Source organism: Aquarana catesbeiana, linkage group LG03, assembly GCF_042186555.1.
Source record: "Aquarana catesbeiana isolate 2022-GZ linkage group LG03, ASM4218655v1, whole genome shotgun sequence".
NCBI classification, from domain to species: domain Eukaryota; kingdom Metazoa; phylum Chordata; class Amphibia; order Anura; family Ranidae; genus Aquarana; species Aquarana catesbeiana.
The window spans coordinates 81,572,714-81,589,221 of record NC_133326.1 but is presented as its reverse complement, the minus strand read 5'-3'; the positions used below and the strand labels follow the sequence as shown (position 1 = coordinate 81,589,221).

General features: G+C 39.2%; 1 protein-coding gene across 1 annotated transcript in view; it reads right to left on the bottom strand.

Moving 5' to 3' along the window:
• Positions 1-16,508, bottom strand: part of UNC13C (unc-13 homolog C) — an 884,756-nt gene that overhangs the window by 732,242 nt on the left and 136,006 nt on the right. Inside the window, exons 4-5 of the mRNA XM_073618754.1 lie at positions 13,182-13,204; positions 12,574-12,638 (exon numbers count right to left, since the gene is read on the bottom strand). Coding sequence (XP_073474855.1) covers positions 12,574-12,638; positions 13,182-13,204 — 88 coding nt within the window. The remainder of the gene's footprint in view (positions 1-12,573; positions 12,639-13,181; positions 13,205-16,508) is intronic.

Below are 16,508 nucleotides of genomic sequence, written 5' to 3'. Positions count from 1 at the left end.
TCCCACAGGTGTGCATAAACTGTCTTCTTTATGTTCTTTGATGGTATGTCTGTGCAAATTCATCCTCACTTGCAACTTCTGTCCTGTTTCACCAACATAAGATCCTTTGCTGCACCTTTTGCATTGGATGAGGTACACAACATTACTTGAGGTACAGCTGTAAGATCCCATGATATAGAAGGTCCCATTTGTGTGTGTAACACTTTTGGATAGATTTATCTGGTTGCATAGTTTGCAGCGTTTTTTATTGCAGGGTTTGCAACCATTATTTTTGACTTCATAATCAGAGTGAAGTTTCCTGCTGATTAGTTTGTGTCTGAGGTTGGGTGGTTGTCTGAAAGCCAATAATGGGGGTTGTTGGAATATTCCTTTCAGAGTTTCATCCTCTGTTATAATGGGTTGTAAATCTTTAATTATCTTTTTGATCCCTTCAAGTGCTGGGTTGTATGTGGTCACTAGAGGTACTCGGTTATTTGTTTTTTTCTCTGTGTATTGGAGGAGATTTTCTCTTCGGGTTTTCAAGGCTGTGTTTATGCTGTTGTTTATGGTTTTGTCTTTGTAACCTTTCTTATGGAAGGAGTCTGCCAGTGTTCTGAGATGTTTATCTCTGTCTTCTGGGTCTGAACAAATTCGGTGGTATCTGATGGCCTGGCTGTGTATGATGGCCCGTTTGGTGTGTTGGGGGTGAAAACTGGAACTATGAAGATAGCTGCATCGGTCAGTCGGTTTTTTGTATATTGACGTGTGTGGCTTGTCATCCCTGATGTATACTGTAGTGTCCAGGAAGTTGACATGTGTGTTCGAATAGTCCATTTTTAGTTTGATAGATGGGTGAAAAGTGTTGATCAATGAAAAGAATTGGTTTAGATTTTCTTCACCTTCAGTCCATATCATGAATATATCATCAATATAGCGATAATATCTGTATGGCTTTTGTTGTATGCTGTTCAGAAATTTGTCCTCCAGGTCAGCCATAAATAAATTTGCATATTGGGGTGCCATTTTGCTTCCCATAGCAGTACCCATACACTGGAGATAGATGTCATTATTGAAAGTGAAGTAGTTGTGTGTAAGAATGAATTCAATGAGCCGTGTCACATCCTCAGCAGTGTATTTGTGGTCTGGTGAGGATGATAAGAATCTGTGACATGCCGCCAACCCATCCTTGTGAGGGATGTTACTGTACAGAGATTCTACATCCATAGTGACTAGAAGAGTATTAGGTGGTAATTGTTGTATATTGTTAAGCTTGTTCAGAAAATCAGTGGTGTCTTGCAGGAAACTTGCAGTGTTCATGACTAAAGGTTTTAACATGTTTTCTACAAGGCCTGAGATATGTTCAGTAAGTGTATTCATACCTGTTATAATGGGTCTGCCTGGAAATCAAGTACAATTTAAATAAATTCTTTACATTTCTGGGCAGAAAATGACTAGCTCCAAGACATCAGCACTCCCTGTCCTGTTCTGCAGTCTCTGTATGTACTCTTCTAGTGGCAGACAACACTGCTTGCTACTCTGTGAGTACAGAGAAAGCGGTAGGGTTGGGCTCCAGGATGCAGGCTAAGCAGCTGCCTTGAATGGGTGACCCACTCAATAGAAGATCGCAAACTTGACCTGGAAGACCACCAGTATTCAGGAAAAGCATAGATGTTTGTAAAGTTCCTGTTCCAGGGATACAACAGGAACTAGGGGGATAGCCTCTCCTACACAGTTACCACTTGAACATGTGCCACCATTGGAAGATTTCAACCGTCCTCCAGTTCCTATGACACGTTTAAAATGTTTACTTCCCCCATAACTTACTGACAATGGTCACCAGGGCACATAGAAACAGTGAATCCCCACAGCATAGACAGCAAAATAACCCTGACAGAGGTTCTAACACCTTCGCGCTCTGTATAATTTTATTTTTATTTTTTACATTTTGGCTTTACATAAACTTTAAAGCAGAACTTTACCCATAACAGTTTGATAATTAATATTCGTTAACAAAAGAACATGCTACAAAAATTAGTGTGTGCTCTAAATTGCATCCAGCATTGCTCCTGTTTCTTCTTGCTGGAGGCCGCCATTTTGTTGAAGCCACTTACTTTTTGGAAACTCTCCTCCTCTCCTGGGTCTCAAAAACTATATGTCAGTTTCTTAAATTAAAATGTGTGCATTTCTAGCCTTGATTGTCCGGGGAAGTCTGATAGAAGCTTTTACAGTGCTAAGTCTGATAGTGAGTGTTTAAGTCTTTCAGTCTCTTTAAGATAAAGAGATGCTAAGTTTACATCTGCTCTGGTGTCAACTGAAATAGATGCAGAAACATGCTGGTTACCCAACCAACAAAAAAACATCTATTCGGGTTATATTACCACCAGAGACATTTGGTGCAAAAGCCTACAAAGCAAAGGAAACAAGTCAATAAACAGCTACAGTGTACTGAAGCTATAACCAGGCAAAGAATGCAAGTAATCTAATGCTAATGGTATAGCAAAACAATCAAACATACTCGCACTGGTGAGTGCGCATTGCTTGTTTGATTTCTGTTCCTACTGTAACAGTAGACCCATCTCTTCGCTATGCCTGACCACACAACACACATTAAGTTTCGGGTTATTCACTTGATAGACTACATAGTTTAACTTAGCAAATCTTCCAGAAAATTAATACTTCATAAGGCAAAACAGTAGAAGTTCAGCATAACAAGGTGGGATGTTTTATACACTCTCAGAGCTTTTCAGAACCCAAAGCCAAATTAATTCAAGGGACTACAGGCCTCTCTTTACCCATTACCAGTGAACTCCATTGCTTGTTATAGCTGCAACTAATATATGCTAAAGGCATAGAAGAACAAACTCATATTAAAACATGTATGAAGCATTACTCAGATTTTTATCTTAGCAATAAGACTTTACTGCTCAGATGTGCCATGAGCTACTGTAAAATATTTACTGCCACAAGGCCAAAGACAGCACCATAAAACTGGCAAAGAATGTGATATTGCTTTGAAGACACGTAAAGATTTGATAAGCTAACTGTAATGTTTTCAAAGTGGAAAGAAAATACAAGCAGTATTAAACCCAAAACCAAACATGTATCCTATTGCACCTTATCAATCATTAGATGTGGCGTCTGCATCAGTTTTCTTTTCTTAGGCTTTTTTTCCCTCTGTTTTCCCCTGGTGATCTGGACAGTAACACACCTCCTGTATTAAAGTGCCTCCAGTCTGGAGGAATGAGCACTGGGGGGACCTTTGGATGGCAGCATTGTTAGTCTAGGGGGAGGGGAGTGTTAAAAGTATTAGTAGATTTAAATACACTAACAAGTTAAAGCCAAACTCCAGCTCACACTTTATAATCAGTTACAGCATATAGTTTTTTTTCCTTTTGGGAAAAAGGTTTTACATGGATAAATAAAAGCTGATCATTGTAATCACCCCTGCCAGTATTATATGGTCGATTTCATCTCTGTAATTATCAACTCAAATGAAGTGCAACACTATTGATTACTACCAATATTGCAATATATGAAAAAACAACTACAACTAATAAAACGTGCTTCTTTAACTACTTGCCGACTAGCCACCATCATTATATGGTAGCAGGTTGGCTCCTCTGTGTGAATTGCCATAGCTGTACGATGGCCGCTTCAAGAGCTATAAGGGGTGCACACACAATGCCGGAGCAGACCCGCAATTGTTCATTTAGAGAGCTAGAACGGGGATCTGTCAATGTAAACAGACAGATCCCGTTCTGCTGTTCCTAGTGATCAGGAACAGTGATCTCTTTCTACTCCCTATCAGTCCACAGTCCACTCCTCCCACAGTTAGAAACACCTCCCTAGGACATTCTTTACCCCTTGACAACCCCCCCCCCCCACTAGTGTTAATATTGTGTTTTTTCAAAATTGTTGCTCTTTTTTTGTTTACAGCGAAAAAATAAGAACCGCAGAGGTGATCAAATACCACCAAAAGAAAGCTCTATCTGTGGGAAAAAATGGACATCAATTTTGTTTGGGTACAGCGTTGCACAATTGCGCAATTGTCAGTTAAAGCGAAACAGTGCCATATCGCAAAAATGGCCTGGTCAGGAAGTGGGTAAATCCTTCCTGGGCTGAAGTGGTTAAAATGCAGAGTACATAAGTATACATATACACTTGTGAATGGCTTCAAAATTTAAGTCCTGCATGCAACAATGCTCTGCGTGTGATTATTTCTCCCAAATCTTCTTGTGAATAGTACTCACCCACCACCAGGTGAAAAACCTGCTCACCTCCAACACAATTCAAATAAGCTCATCTGTGTCATCCACTTATTATTACTCTCCCAGGTGGTTGACCTCCAACTGGTCCCCTCAGACTCTGGATGTCAACTCCTTATCCTTCCACTTCAACTTTTCAGGGATCCACCATATGTTAAATGGGACAAAATCCCTTACTAATTAAAACACCTACGGGAAAAAACAGTCAAATGCGCTTTAAAATCAAATCCACCAGCCAGCTCACCACTACACTTGTATTGCGGCAATGATGTAACGTCACAGGCGCGGTTCCTCCCTCCTAGACGCGTTGCGGAAGCTCTACTGAGGAAGCCCAATCGAAGGGTGCAATGCATCTAGGTCGACCACCTGGGAGAGTAATAACAATGGATGACACTTATGAATTCATTTGAATTGTGTTGGAGGTGAGCAGGTTTTTCCCCTGGTGGTGGATGAGCACTATTCACAAGAAGATTTGGGAGGAATAATCACACACAGAGCACTGTTGGGTGCAGGACTGTTTTATTTAAATTTTGAAGCCATTCACAATGTATAAGTGGACTTATGTACACTGTATTTTAAAGAAGCACATTTTATTAGATGTTTTTTTTTTTTCATAATCAAATGTTATTAAGTTTTACAAAAAGTACAGACTGCAAACAGTGCAACAATTATCCACAAGTAGTTATCAATAGTGCTGCGCTTCACTTGAGTTGATAATATTGCACAAAAAACCCTAACTACTAATTTGGAAGGACTGTAATGGTACCAATAGGGTAAAAAAGTATCAAAATATGTATTAATACATTTAATTAAATAATTTATTTAATAAATATTTTGATACTTTTTTACCCCATTGGTATCGTTTCAGTCCTTCCAATTTAGTAGTTAGGGTTTTTTTGTGCAATTTATTTCTTAGGATGAGGTACTGAAACCCTACTCCCATTATTCCTTTTACTTGAGTTGATACTAATTTATGGTGGAAGGTGAGGTTGAAACACCTTATAGTGTTATAGCTGGCAACACAAGGTTTTATATTTAAATTACATTTCTGTGTTTGGCTGCACTGATTGAAATCATTTTGTCATCTCTGTAACTAATGCATTTTGCTGGAGAGCATGTGCTTTTGAAAAACAACAGACTTACCGGCAGGATCACCAGATGAAAAAAGAAGAAAAAAAGCCTAAAAAAGCAAATGAATGCAGCCGCCATATCTAAGAATCGATACGCTTTAGGCCCCTTCACACGAGCGGACAGTATGTCCGTATTTCATCCATCTGTTTTCGGATGAAATACGGACATACATGCATCCCTATGGGATAGTGGTTGTCAGCGGATGAACATCCGCTGACACCCGATATTATCCGTCCCGCTATGGTCCGATTCTGCAGACGGAGGGAAATCCTATTTCTCTATCTGTCTGCAGAGCGGATCGGATGAACACGGACAGACGGTCCGTGTTCATCTGATCCCTCCATAGGGGAGAGCAGACATCTGACAGGGTGGTCTCTGCACAGTGTGCAGGGACCGCCCTGTCATCCGCCGGCTCAGCGGAGATCAACGGAGCGATCCTCGCTGAGCAAACGGATGTTCACGGGGTGGATCATCATGGATCCATCCTGTGTGAAAGGACCCTACCAAATGTTTGCTTATGGGTGTAATACTGCTTGAATTCCACATTCAATTTGATTAAAGAAAACTGTTTTTTGAGGGCCCATTGGTTAGTCCTTTACAAATACAGCAATGCTGTAGGATGACTTATTGTCCAGTCTACTATCTTCACAGAAATGATACCCTGGGTCAAGAATAAATTACCATTGTTCCAGGAATTATTTGATTTTTTTTAAAGTAAACCTATCATTACAATTCTCACTTCACATCCAAATTTCTGCTTTATCAAATCAAATTCTTAGGTCATCTGTGCATGAGCCACCACTCCAAATAAGTATGCTCCTTATTTCTGTGCTGCAGCTGGGTGCCAGAGCCTAGGAGCCTGCTGCCTCTCCATGCAGTACATGAATCCAAAGAATTGGGATGCACACCGATGACGTGTAAAGAGTTCAGTCAATTTTAATTAGTATGCAGATGGAATGTACAGCATACATTGAAAAACCTCCAACCTGAGGCCAGCAGTGTTTGTTCCATCTGCATGCTCATTAAAATTGAATGAACTCTCTACACGTCATTGGTGTGTGGCCCAATTATTTGAAATCAATTTAAACTATTATTATTTTGAGTAATAACAAAACTGTTTTCCTGCCATAAACAATAGACTGCTATTCCCCAGTTGTCTGCCTAGAACATATGATGCCCAAGCATTGGAAGCAGAGCTTCCAAGAATATGGCTTTCCCTATGTGCATCAATAACTACAAAACATTACACATGCTATGCCATGTATACATGATTTTTGAATCATTAACAAACGTTGATAAGGAGATTTACATAAGCAGACCTCTTTCACATGTATATCTAAAATGCATTGCAAAGGCTATAGTTGTCCTTTAAATCTGTATTTCCATTTTTTAAGCTGCAGGATAATTACTAAATTCCACAGAATTAAAAAAAAAAATATTCTCCTGAATATTGGTTTACCCCAGAAAATGTTTGACTTTCCTATGTAGGAGAAATACACAATTTAAATATCTATTCAGTATGTATTTCTCTGTCAAACTCTATTTTTAGCACAGCTACCTGTGCTAAAAATAGTTTTAGCTTGGGCAAATAATGTGGTTTCTGCATTTACTCGAAAAATGTAATTTCTGTGTGAAAGATTGATGGAAAATAGGATTTTGGCTTGGTTGACACTACACAATGTTAGTCCTCTTTGGTGTCCCGTGTATTAGAGTACTGACCTAGCCCTAAGCAGCAAACTAATGGCATAAGGTTTTACATTAAGCTGAAGGGAAGCTATAGCAACAACCCTATTTTTATGACTTTTCCATTTTGGAGTAATATGTAGGCTGAAGTCCAACAAACACCTATTGATTCTGCCAATGAATCCACTAATGCAACTTCCTGTGACAATGTGGCAATTATGCTGCACCGCTTCTGAATTCAGAGCAGTGTTGCCACCCTCGTGTAGGCTGTGCCTGATTGGACTACAGTGGAATAAAAAACATTGCAAGTAAGTGGCTATTAACATTGTCACTGTTGATTTACAGGTCTGTGCTTGTGCATCACATAGTACCTGGATTTGGTGTTTGTTTAGACTGTCATACAGCAGCTCTTATTTGTATATAGATTCATCATGTGAACCGTAGAGGACAGGGGTTGCAGGAGATGTAGAAAGGAGTCAGAAGGCTCACAATAGTTCAAGAAACATAAATCTATTTCAGATTTTTCCCATCTATTGCTCTGTAGAGTTAAAAGGAGCCGTATTATAAAGCAGACAGCATGTGGCCTTTAACACCGCACTAAAGCATCAGGTTTTACTAAAATAATCAACAAAAAATAACATGAACAAAAGGCACAACTAGTACAAAAGGTCACCATCATTTGGACAATATGATGTCTAAATACAGCCCTGCATATCAAAAAAGGCTGAATATTTTTTATGGAACAGGTGCTGCATTAGAAAACATTTAGTGACAGATCTATAAAAATGATTTTGACTACAGCAGGAGTTTCCTTTACAAGACAGCTTGATTGGCATGTTTTTGTGAAGTCTAAAATTATTTTGGGAGTTAGGTTTAGAGCCAGAGTTGGTTAAAGTGTGAATTTTAATTGGGATGATAAATCTTGCTTTTCTATCATTTTGATCACATTGTTTCCTATAGTCACCAAATAGTATTTGTCATATATTTGTAATCCGGTAATTACCGGAATTTTGGCTACTGTAAAGTCTGGTACACACTACCCGCTGAGTTGAATGAAAAAAATAGTACAGCGGCTCTGATCAGAGCTGTCCAAAGATCCAACCTTAGTGCAGCAATCTCCCTGGCTGAGCTTTTGTGTTCTGACAGGGGGATGGCCCCACCACCAGAACACTCTGGTCAGGGCTCTCAGCCATTCCCTGATAGAGCGGGTTGGGATCCAGTCAGCTGCTGGTTTTACAGCATGCAAGTCTGACAGAACCAGCTGAATGGCTGGCTTCTGTGGGACTGGCTGGCATACACGCAGACTAAATATCGGCCAGCTTTTATTAAACCGGCCGATGTCTCCTGACATTCGTCCCATGTGTATGGGGCTTAAAGTGGATGTAAACCCTCACATATAGAAAAGAAAAAGGTAACAGCTCTCTCTGCAAGGACAACCTGATCCATGCACCAGGTCCACTCACATATACTCAGCCTCAGATGATACACAGGCATGAAACAAATCTCCCTACATAAGTTTTACGTGTATATCTGATGTCTTCATCTTTATATACTGTTTAGAAAGTGCACATCCTGTTAGGAGATTTTCTCTTCCTGGTTAGCACTGCAGTGAAGCCTGGGCATACAGCCAAGACAGCTGATTGGTGGAAAGGCACACACCCCCTCTCCCCATAGGTAGAGACTTTCAACTCTGTTTGTTGAATCGTTCAGGGCTATGCTAATCTATTTATAGCATCCTCCCCAACACAAAACTCTGGCTACTTTTATCACGTGTGAGGGAGAACTTGTCAGGAGTTATTAGGCTGATAACAGAAGAATGAGGCAGGAGACAGGGGACATAGTGCTTTGAAGACAGATAAGAAAACAGTGCAGATATATGTGCCTAGCTCAAATTTCATGAATCGGGTTTACATCAATTTTAAAGCTAGTTTGTGTCAGGTATATGTAGCGTTGGTAGATTTGCAATCTACTATCTGATAGGTAAATTTAGCAAATTGTTTGTTAGGGGAAGTTAGATTTGCCTCTGTTCCAGCTTGGCTGACGTTGCATGTGTTTCCATACTGGGCCGGTGGGTGTGGTTGTTACTATTGGCTAGTGTTGGAAAGGCAACATGTCAAAGCGTATGGATGCTCTTCTGTCCCGGAGACAACTTGGTGGAGGTGGTCCTCGGAGTTGCATTCTGGAAGAGGGTATATATGGGGCAGATGCCATGTTTTAGGGTTTTTTTACAGCCACCTGCTGGACATCCTGGCCGACAGGTATGCGGAGTGCTACCTCGTGGTCCTCCGTTCCGGAGGCCCGCGCTGCTGCGGCGCATGGGTGGGCCCAGAAGCTTGTCTGGGGCCTTCCACAGCAGCCGAGGAATGGTCCTGAGCTGTCTATCTAGAGTGAAGAAGCTAGACAACCGAGGAGATCCCAGGGGGGGACCCGTCATGGAAGGATCACACAGAGTGCTGGTCTGGAGAGGGGCCTGGTGACTCGGTTGGAGGACGTATCCTAAAGTAACTTTACAGCATAGTGTTGCCGGGTTTGGCTTAAAAGTTCAAGCACTGTGACTGACATTCACCACAAAACCAATACATCCTGTGGCAGAGGATTGTACGGGTTTATCCCAAGCAAGTCTATGGCAGAGACTTTTGTTTGTGCTACGTACTGGCTGCTAGGCAAGTGAGAGAGGCCTATCAAGGCGAGCAAAGAGTGTGTCCCACGAGGGGAACGCATTCTATTGAAATATTCAACTCTAAAGGACATTTGTCAAGAATCCTACAGAAAGGTATTTGAGCTTTCCCTGCAGTTTCCCTTCTGCCACTTTCCTGCTACTTCCTTCGTTAATTGTTCAATAAAGCATCGAAAACGTACTCAAGTGTTGGTGGTTGTATCGTCCGGAGGTAAACTCAACGGAACCCTAGACCCAATGCCGGTGAAACAGAGGGAAGGAGAGTGAAGGTAACAAGCCCACTTAAACCAGCAGCTCCGACGAGAGTTATTGCTACATATATATACCAGATAATGTCAATATTCTCATTCTACACACTCCTGGATTGGGCTCAGAGAGAATGGAGACATCTCGGGTCAATGTACATCTTTGGCAGCATACCACAGAACTGTACCATCTGAAAGTTTTACTATAGAATGATAACATCACAATGAACAGAGTGCAAAGCTTTGGAGCCACATGCCTGACGAAGGGATTCTGCAAGGCTCTGAAATGTTGCACTCTGTCCATTGTGATGTGATCATTCTATAGTAAAACTTTCAGATGGTACCTTTTGATCCATGGTGTGCTGCCAAAGATGTACATTGACCTGCCTGGAGGAAATCCAACCCTGGATGGGTGCCAATTACCTAAAGCTAAATGGCACCAAAACTGAATGCATCATCTTCAGTAACCAGGTGTATTCCAACCTGTTACCACCCTGGCCGGAATCTTTCAAACCTTTTCCAATTCTGGCCACTCAGGTCAAGGACCTGGGTGTCATCTTTGACTCTAGGTTGACCCTGCCCCCTCAGGTAAATCAGGTGGTGAGTTCATGTCACTTCTACCTGAGACTCCTGAGGTTGACTTTTCGCTATATCGCAGACTCTGACAAGATCGCCATGGTCAATGCCATTGTCAGCAGTCAACTGGATTACTGTAATGCCCTGTATCTGGGTTTGCCTGCTTGTACCATCTACAAGCTCCAGTTAATTCAGGATGCCGCATCAAGGTTACTGACAGGTGTTGGTCGTCGTGACCACATCACTCCATCTCTTAGAGCCCTGCATTGGCTGCCCATTAAAGAACGGGTTCTGTTCAAAACTGGATGTCTTGTCCATAGGCAGTGAACGTGGCCCAGAGTATCTGAAGGAAAAATTTTTCAAGTATGTACCTACCCGATCCTTGAGATTAGCGAACTTGGCCATACTGAAGATTCCAAAATTTAAAAAGAAAACATGCGGAGGGAGAACGAGTGAAGTACAAGGTGCTGAATTTTGGAACTCCTTGCCTCTGAAACTGAGACTTGAGAATGCCTTTTTGAAATTCCGAAAGAAATTAAAAACTGTACTTTTTGTACAAGCTTTTGGAGTCACCTAATTTTAATTGGGGTGTGATGGACAGATTCCCTGGCTTTTATTTTGTATGTTGTCATGCTGGTTTGCTGGTTCTCTTAAGGTCTTTTAATGTCAATGTTCTTTTGTTTTGCGCATTGAGGCCTTTGGGTAAGACTGTGTAGGTTAAGCATTTTAATAAATATAAATAAATAAAATATATCAAATTAATTAGTTTGTACTCAGCTTCTTGTTGTCTAGCTGGTAAAATGTATCTCCATAAGTGCCTCTCATTGGATTATTCAAGCGTGTTCTAATTTAAAATGTGTTTTGTAATGGTCTTCTCTGATATTAAAACAAAATACATCTAAAGGTTTGTATTAGTTGGTCTTTGTTTGCTTCAAAACTACCTCTCCCCCACATAAATGTAAATGCAAAATAAACTTTAAGCAGGTTGATGCTGCTTAGATGGAGGTCAAATGCAGATCAGAAAGAGGTCACTTGCGAACTTGCACTTGTTAGTAAATTCTGAATGAAGAAGCCCCTTAAACTGTTTTTAAATGACACTGGAATTGACTACTAAAAAGTTGCATTTGCCCATTGACCCAAGTCCAAATCCAGTGGACACAAGCCCTAATAATGACACATACTCAAGGCACTGGTTACACTAGGGTGTAACCCCCTCCGTGTTATAGATTCTTCACACCTCATGTTTCAATGAAGACTTTCATACACAATCTGTTCTCTCCACTGTCAGAAGAGGGAAATGATAGGAGCAATTATGTAATAAAGTGATATAAAAAGATACACAATAAAAAAATAAAAAGGACTAGGAAAAATCAGATATAGTTGAAAACAAGGAGCCCATCCCTAGGTTTATGAAAAGGTGTTAACACCTCTGAAATGGAAAATTCCTATATCATCTGCCATGTGCCCTGTCTTAATTGTAGTTTTACCATCTTTTTAATATGTTGTTTATCTGTTATCAGTGGATTTAGTAGGCAGCCAAGTGGCGCTCACAACTAAACAAATACTTAAAATACTGTGACCCCAATAATGGCCATAACAGCATATTTAACAAACAATTTGAACTCTAAGCTATTGGGGCCGATTTACTAAAGGAAAATAGACTTAACTTTGCAAAAAATGTATCCTTGGTTTAGCAAATGAGGTGAAGCTCTGCTGACTTCCATCATCAGCATCCAGGCAAAAATACAGTGCATTTTTTTTATTTTCCTTCCATATGATTGGCTATTCTTTGCAAAGTAAATTTTCACGATATGCACAAAGTTTAGGGAAAAGTCTCTTGCAAAGTGTACAGCTTATTTGCCTTTAGTAAATCCACCCCATCATTTCTTTTTAAAAGACCTGTTGCTTTCTATGCACCTGAAAAGAAAAATAAAGTGTTGTTTTCAGCGTTGATTGTTAGTTTTCACATAACCTCTAAAAACAGTCCTTTTGGAATAGTGGACAAGTAATTACTTACCCGCCAGATGTTTGTATTTCATAAAGTTTGGATGCATCCAGTGAACCACCACCAACTATTCGAGCCTTTTGTAGAGAAAAGAAAAATAAAGATAATATTTTCTTATGAATGAAGTGCTTGTTCAATGACTTAAGACTAACCATACGCAGAACACCTAACATGAAAATATGTTAAGCAGGCTCAGCTCCAGGCCAGAACATGTATTATATGTTACACGTTTTTTAATATGCTTTAAAAGTTGGTGAACTATCAGTGGAGTATGTAGCTATTATCAATGCAACAAACAGCACAAACAATAAAGGACACATGGATACAAAAACGTGTCACAAGTCCAAACAAGTAGTCCTTCAAGCCATTTAACCCAGATATAATCATGAGTAAAATAGGGGGCTGACTCAGCAACAGGCTTGTATGTTACAGCACTTTGTGAGCATTAGGAGAATCCTGTTTAACAATGCACATTCGGTGTTCTTAGGAGGCAACAAAAGAATGGATAACCAGAAGGAGCACATGCAATATTCCACAAGTAAAATGAAGGAACCAAACAGGTCAAGTCACAAACAAACAATAACAAGACATGATCCCTTAGGAAAGAGGTGATTTTAAACCTTTTCATCCATAGCTTTGCTATCTGAAAGAGAACCAGGAAGAAGGAGGATAGATGTTAGATACAAGATTGTCCAAGCAGCTCACTGGAAGCTTCATACATTGATGAGAATGAATGTACCTTTTATATAGTGCACATTAGAACATTGCAAACAGAGTTGAAAACTACAAAGATTTATACCCTTCAATGTGGTGGAGGTGTATGGCAGCAAATCTGAAGACTGGCTGTTAAACAGTTAAATAAATACATTTGAAAAACATGCTATTTTATGGGAGCTCTATAACTTCTAAAAGATGTTAATTTCCATTTCTTACAGATTATGCTTATTTTTAATATATGTATTTGTTAAGAATTTTCAGAGATACTACTTTCCATAGAAAACAGCTGGTCTGTGCTTGGCTGTTTCATGATGTCACCCCCTCCCCTAGAAAAAACGCCTACTCAACGTCAGCTGTTTTTAGCAGGTAGGGGGTGAAAGCGGCTAGAAGGAAGAACATTGCAAAACAGATGCAGGTGGACATAGGTTATACTAAGAGTCAAGTCAACTATTTCTATAAAAAGAATTAGATTTAGAAATAGCCATTTTAGTAAAGATTGGTAAAAATTCCTAACTATCATCACACTAACTGATAAACAAAATATTTTAACTTTACCAATATCTTGGTACTGTAAAAAGATGCAGTTTCCTTTTTAAATTCAAGAGAAATAGGGGTTGATTTACTAAAGGCAAATAGACTTTATACTTTGCAAAGCGCAGCTGCTCCAGATCTTAGTAAATAGGTAAAGCTTCACTTTGCAAAGCATACCCAATCACATTCAAGGACAATTAAAAAAAAATGAAATTTTTGCTTGCACCCGATTGGATGATGGAACTTAGCAGAGCTTTTGATCATTTACTAAGCTCTGGAGCAACTGCTCTTGCAGAGTGCAACTGCAAATTGCAAAGTGCACAGTCTATTTGCCTTTAGTAAATCAACCCCATAATGACATATCTTAGAATTAGCGAATCCCCAAGAATACTGCACATCATTTATTTCAATTATTTTATTTGCCTAATACATTTCATAGTCAACACAAGGAACCATGGACTTTTCAGGAGGCTGAACTGCACTTAAAGGTGGATATCACTAGAATGTAGGTCCTGGTGGCTTAGTCAATTAGAAAAAAATAAAATAAATTGTCTGAATTTTAGAGCATTTCATTAATGCAAAAAGATACCAAATCAGTTGAGTGCAAAAACAATTAAACTCATGCCCAAATGAACCCCAATACAAGTGCATATAGTATTTAATTGAAGTGCTTCCTTTTATTGTTCTTATCCACAAAAGAAAGCAGGACAGGGTGATTTGACTGATTGCTTGATGCAAGAAAAACACTTTAGGCATTTTATAAAAGAACCCCTGTACTGTGTGTACTGTAGACCTCTGAGAATTGCATTTATCAATTACCCTATTTTTCTGCAAGAGCAATGAGCAAAATTATAATCTATTTAAGAACCATGTTCTGGTGCTCAAGGGTGTATTTACATTCATGTGGAATAATTTATGTACCTCTAGCCAGTAAAAATGTAAGGGTAAGGATCAGTTAGTGCTTAAAATTCTAATCTATTGTTTACGTATGATGAATATAATGAAGGAAAGTCTAAAAAGACTCATATTAGTATGAAACCGTTTGCTTATTTCTATTTAGCAATCAATAAACTGTTATTATTTACTAAAATGCTTAAATACAAGCACTGACAACTAATGCCATTTCTGTTATACAAAAGTCACCTTGACAGATCCTTTTATTTCTTTACTTCCATAAAATCTATACCATCAGTGATGATTATTGCCATTTTAAAATTACTGTAATTGTCACATACTTGAATTACATCAGCAATAAAAGCTGATGCGGTCACAGATGTCCTCGTATATGTATTCTAATTACAATCAACAAATAGAGAATGCTAGGTGTATGTAAGTGCAGGGGGAGGTGGCACAGCCCATACGCAAGGTATACATAAAGACAGCATAAAAATACAATTTGAATGTTTAGATTTGTTTTTTGTTACTGCTGATGTAGTGTTCATTTTACAGAAGTCTACATAATGATCTCTGCTTTTGAACTAAAACCAAGTTCATAGTCTCGGAAAATTAAGCAAAGTAAAATCTAATGTTATGCAGTAGTAGGGAACATTCACAAATGGTCCGCTAACCTATAGTAAGCCTGAAACCAGCTTGTAGTAGCCTGCTGTAGCCAAACCAAAAGCAAGATGGTTTCTTGTTGGTTACTATGCATTATTACACATTGCTCTTTGTACATATTCTAATTTAATGTTATTAAAATGACCTTTCCTTTTAAGTCTGCAGCCCTGTAGTTTTCTGTAAAAATCAATTCAACATCGCACCCTGCAGGCCTCCTCTACACATTTAGTGTACAGAACATCTCCAGGAATGTCATTTCTTGCTTGTGTGATTGGCTCACTGATTTCCCAAGAAGTCTGCACTAAGATAAACTGCAAGTCAGATTTTAGGCATCCTGTGCAATAGGAATTATATTTTTGGTGAGATACTGCATAACAGTACATTGCTTCTAAACGGATGCAGACACGGCTCATTAGAATTCAGAAAGTGCATCAGCTGATTATATTGAACACAGACACTTCCATTTAGGAATCATAATTCCAAGGAACATTTTCTTAGGCACAGAAACAGGTAGGACTCTGCTACAAAGTTTGTTAAAATCCTTGCAATGTACTGTACATTGATTGAAGGGATTGTTTTGTTTTTCTTTCCTCAACAAAAGTGGAGTTGCTCTTTAAGATACAAGCGAAATTATGATACTAAGAATACTCTTGTACCTCTAGCATGATGGGCAAACCTTATATGTGTTCCATGATAGTGGCTTATAGGTGCTAGTACATCTGTGAGTCCTGTTTGCACATATACACATAAAAGCAGTAAGCAAATGGATGTATTTAAATAGACTTTAAAAAAAAATTATGTTTTTAATTGGTAATTTTAATACTTTTTTTTGTTTACTTAATTTATTTACCTTCACAAATGAGCTGATGTCTATAAGATATCACAGGGACAGGTACAGATACTTTTTATGGAGAAATCATCAGTATATTACACCCCTTATGCCTTTTTTGCATTCAACCAGTGCAGATCAGGGACACTGAGCCCCAAGCTGATGCTTATTGGGCCACTGTTGACAGGATTCTCAAATCTCTGGCAACAGCTGCTTCTGTTATTCAACCTTACCCCACTCTCCATGAATACTACTTAAAGCAGAGTTCCACCCAAAAGTGTAACTTCCACTTTAAGCACTCCTTTAGTGGGAC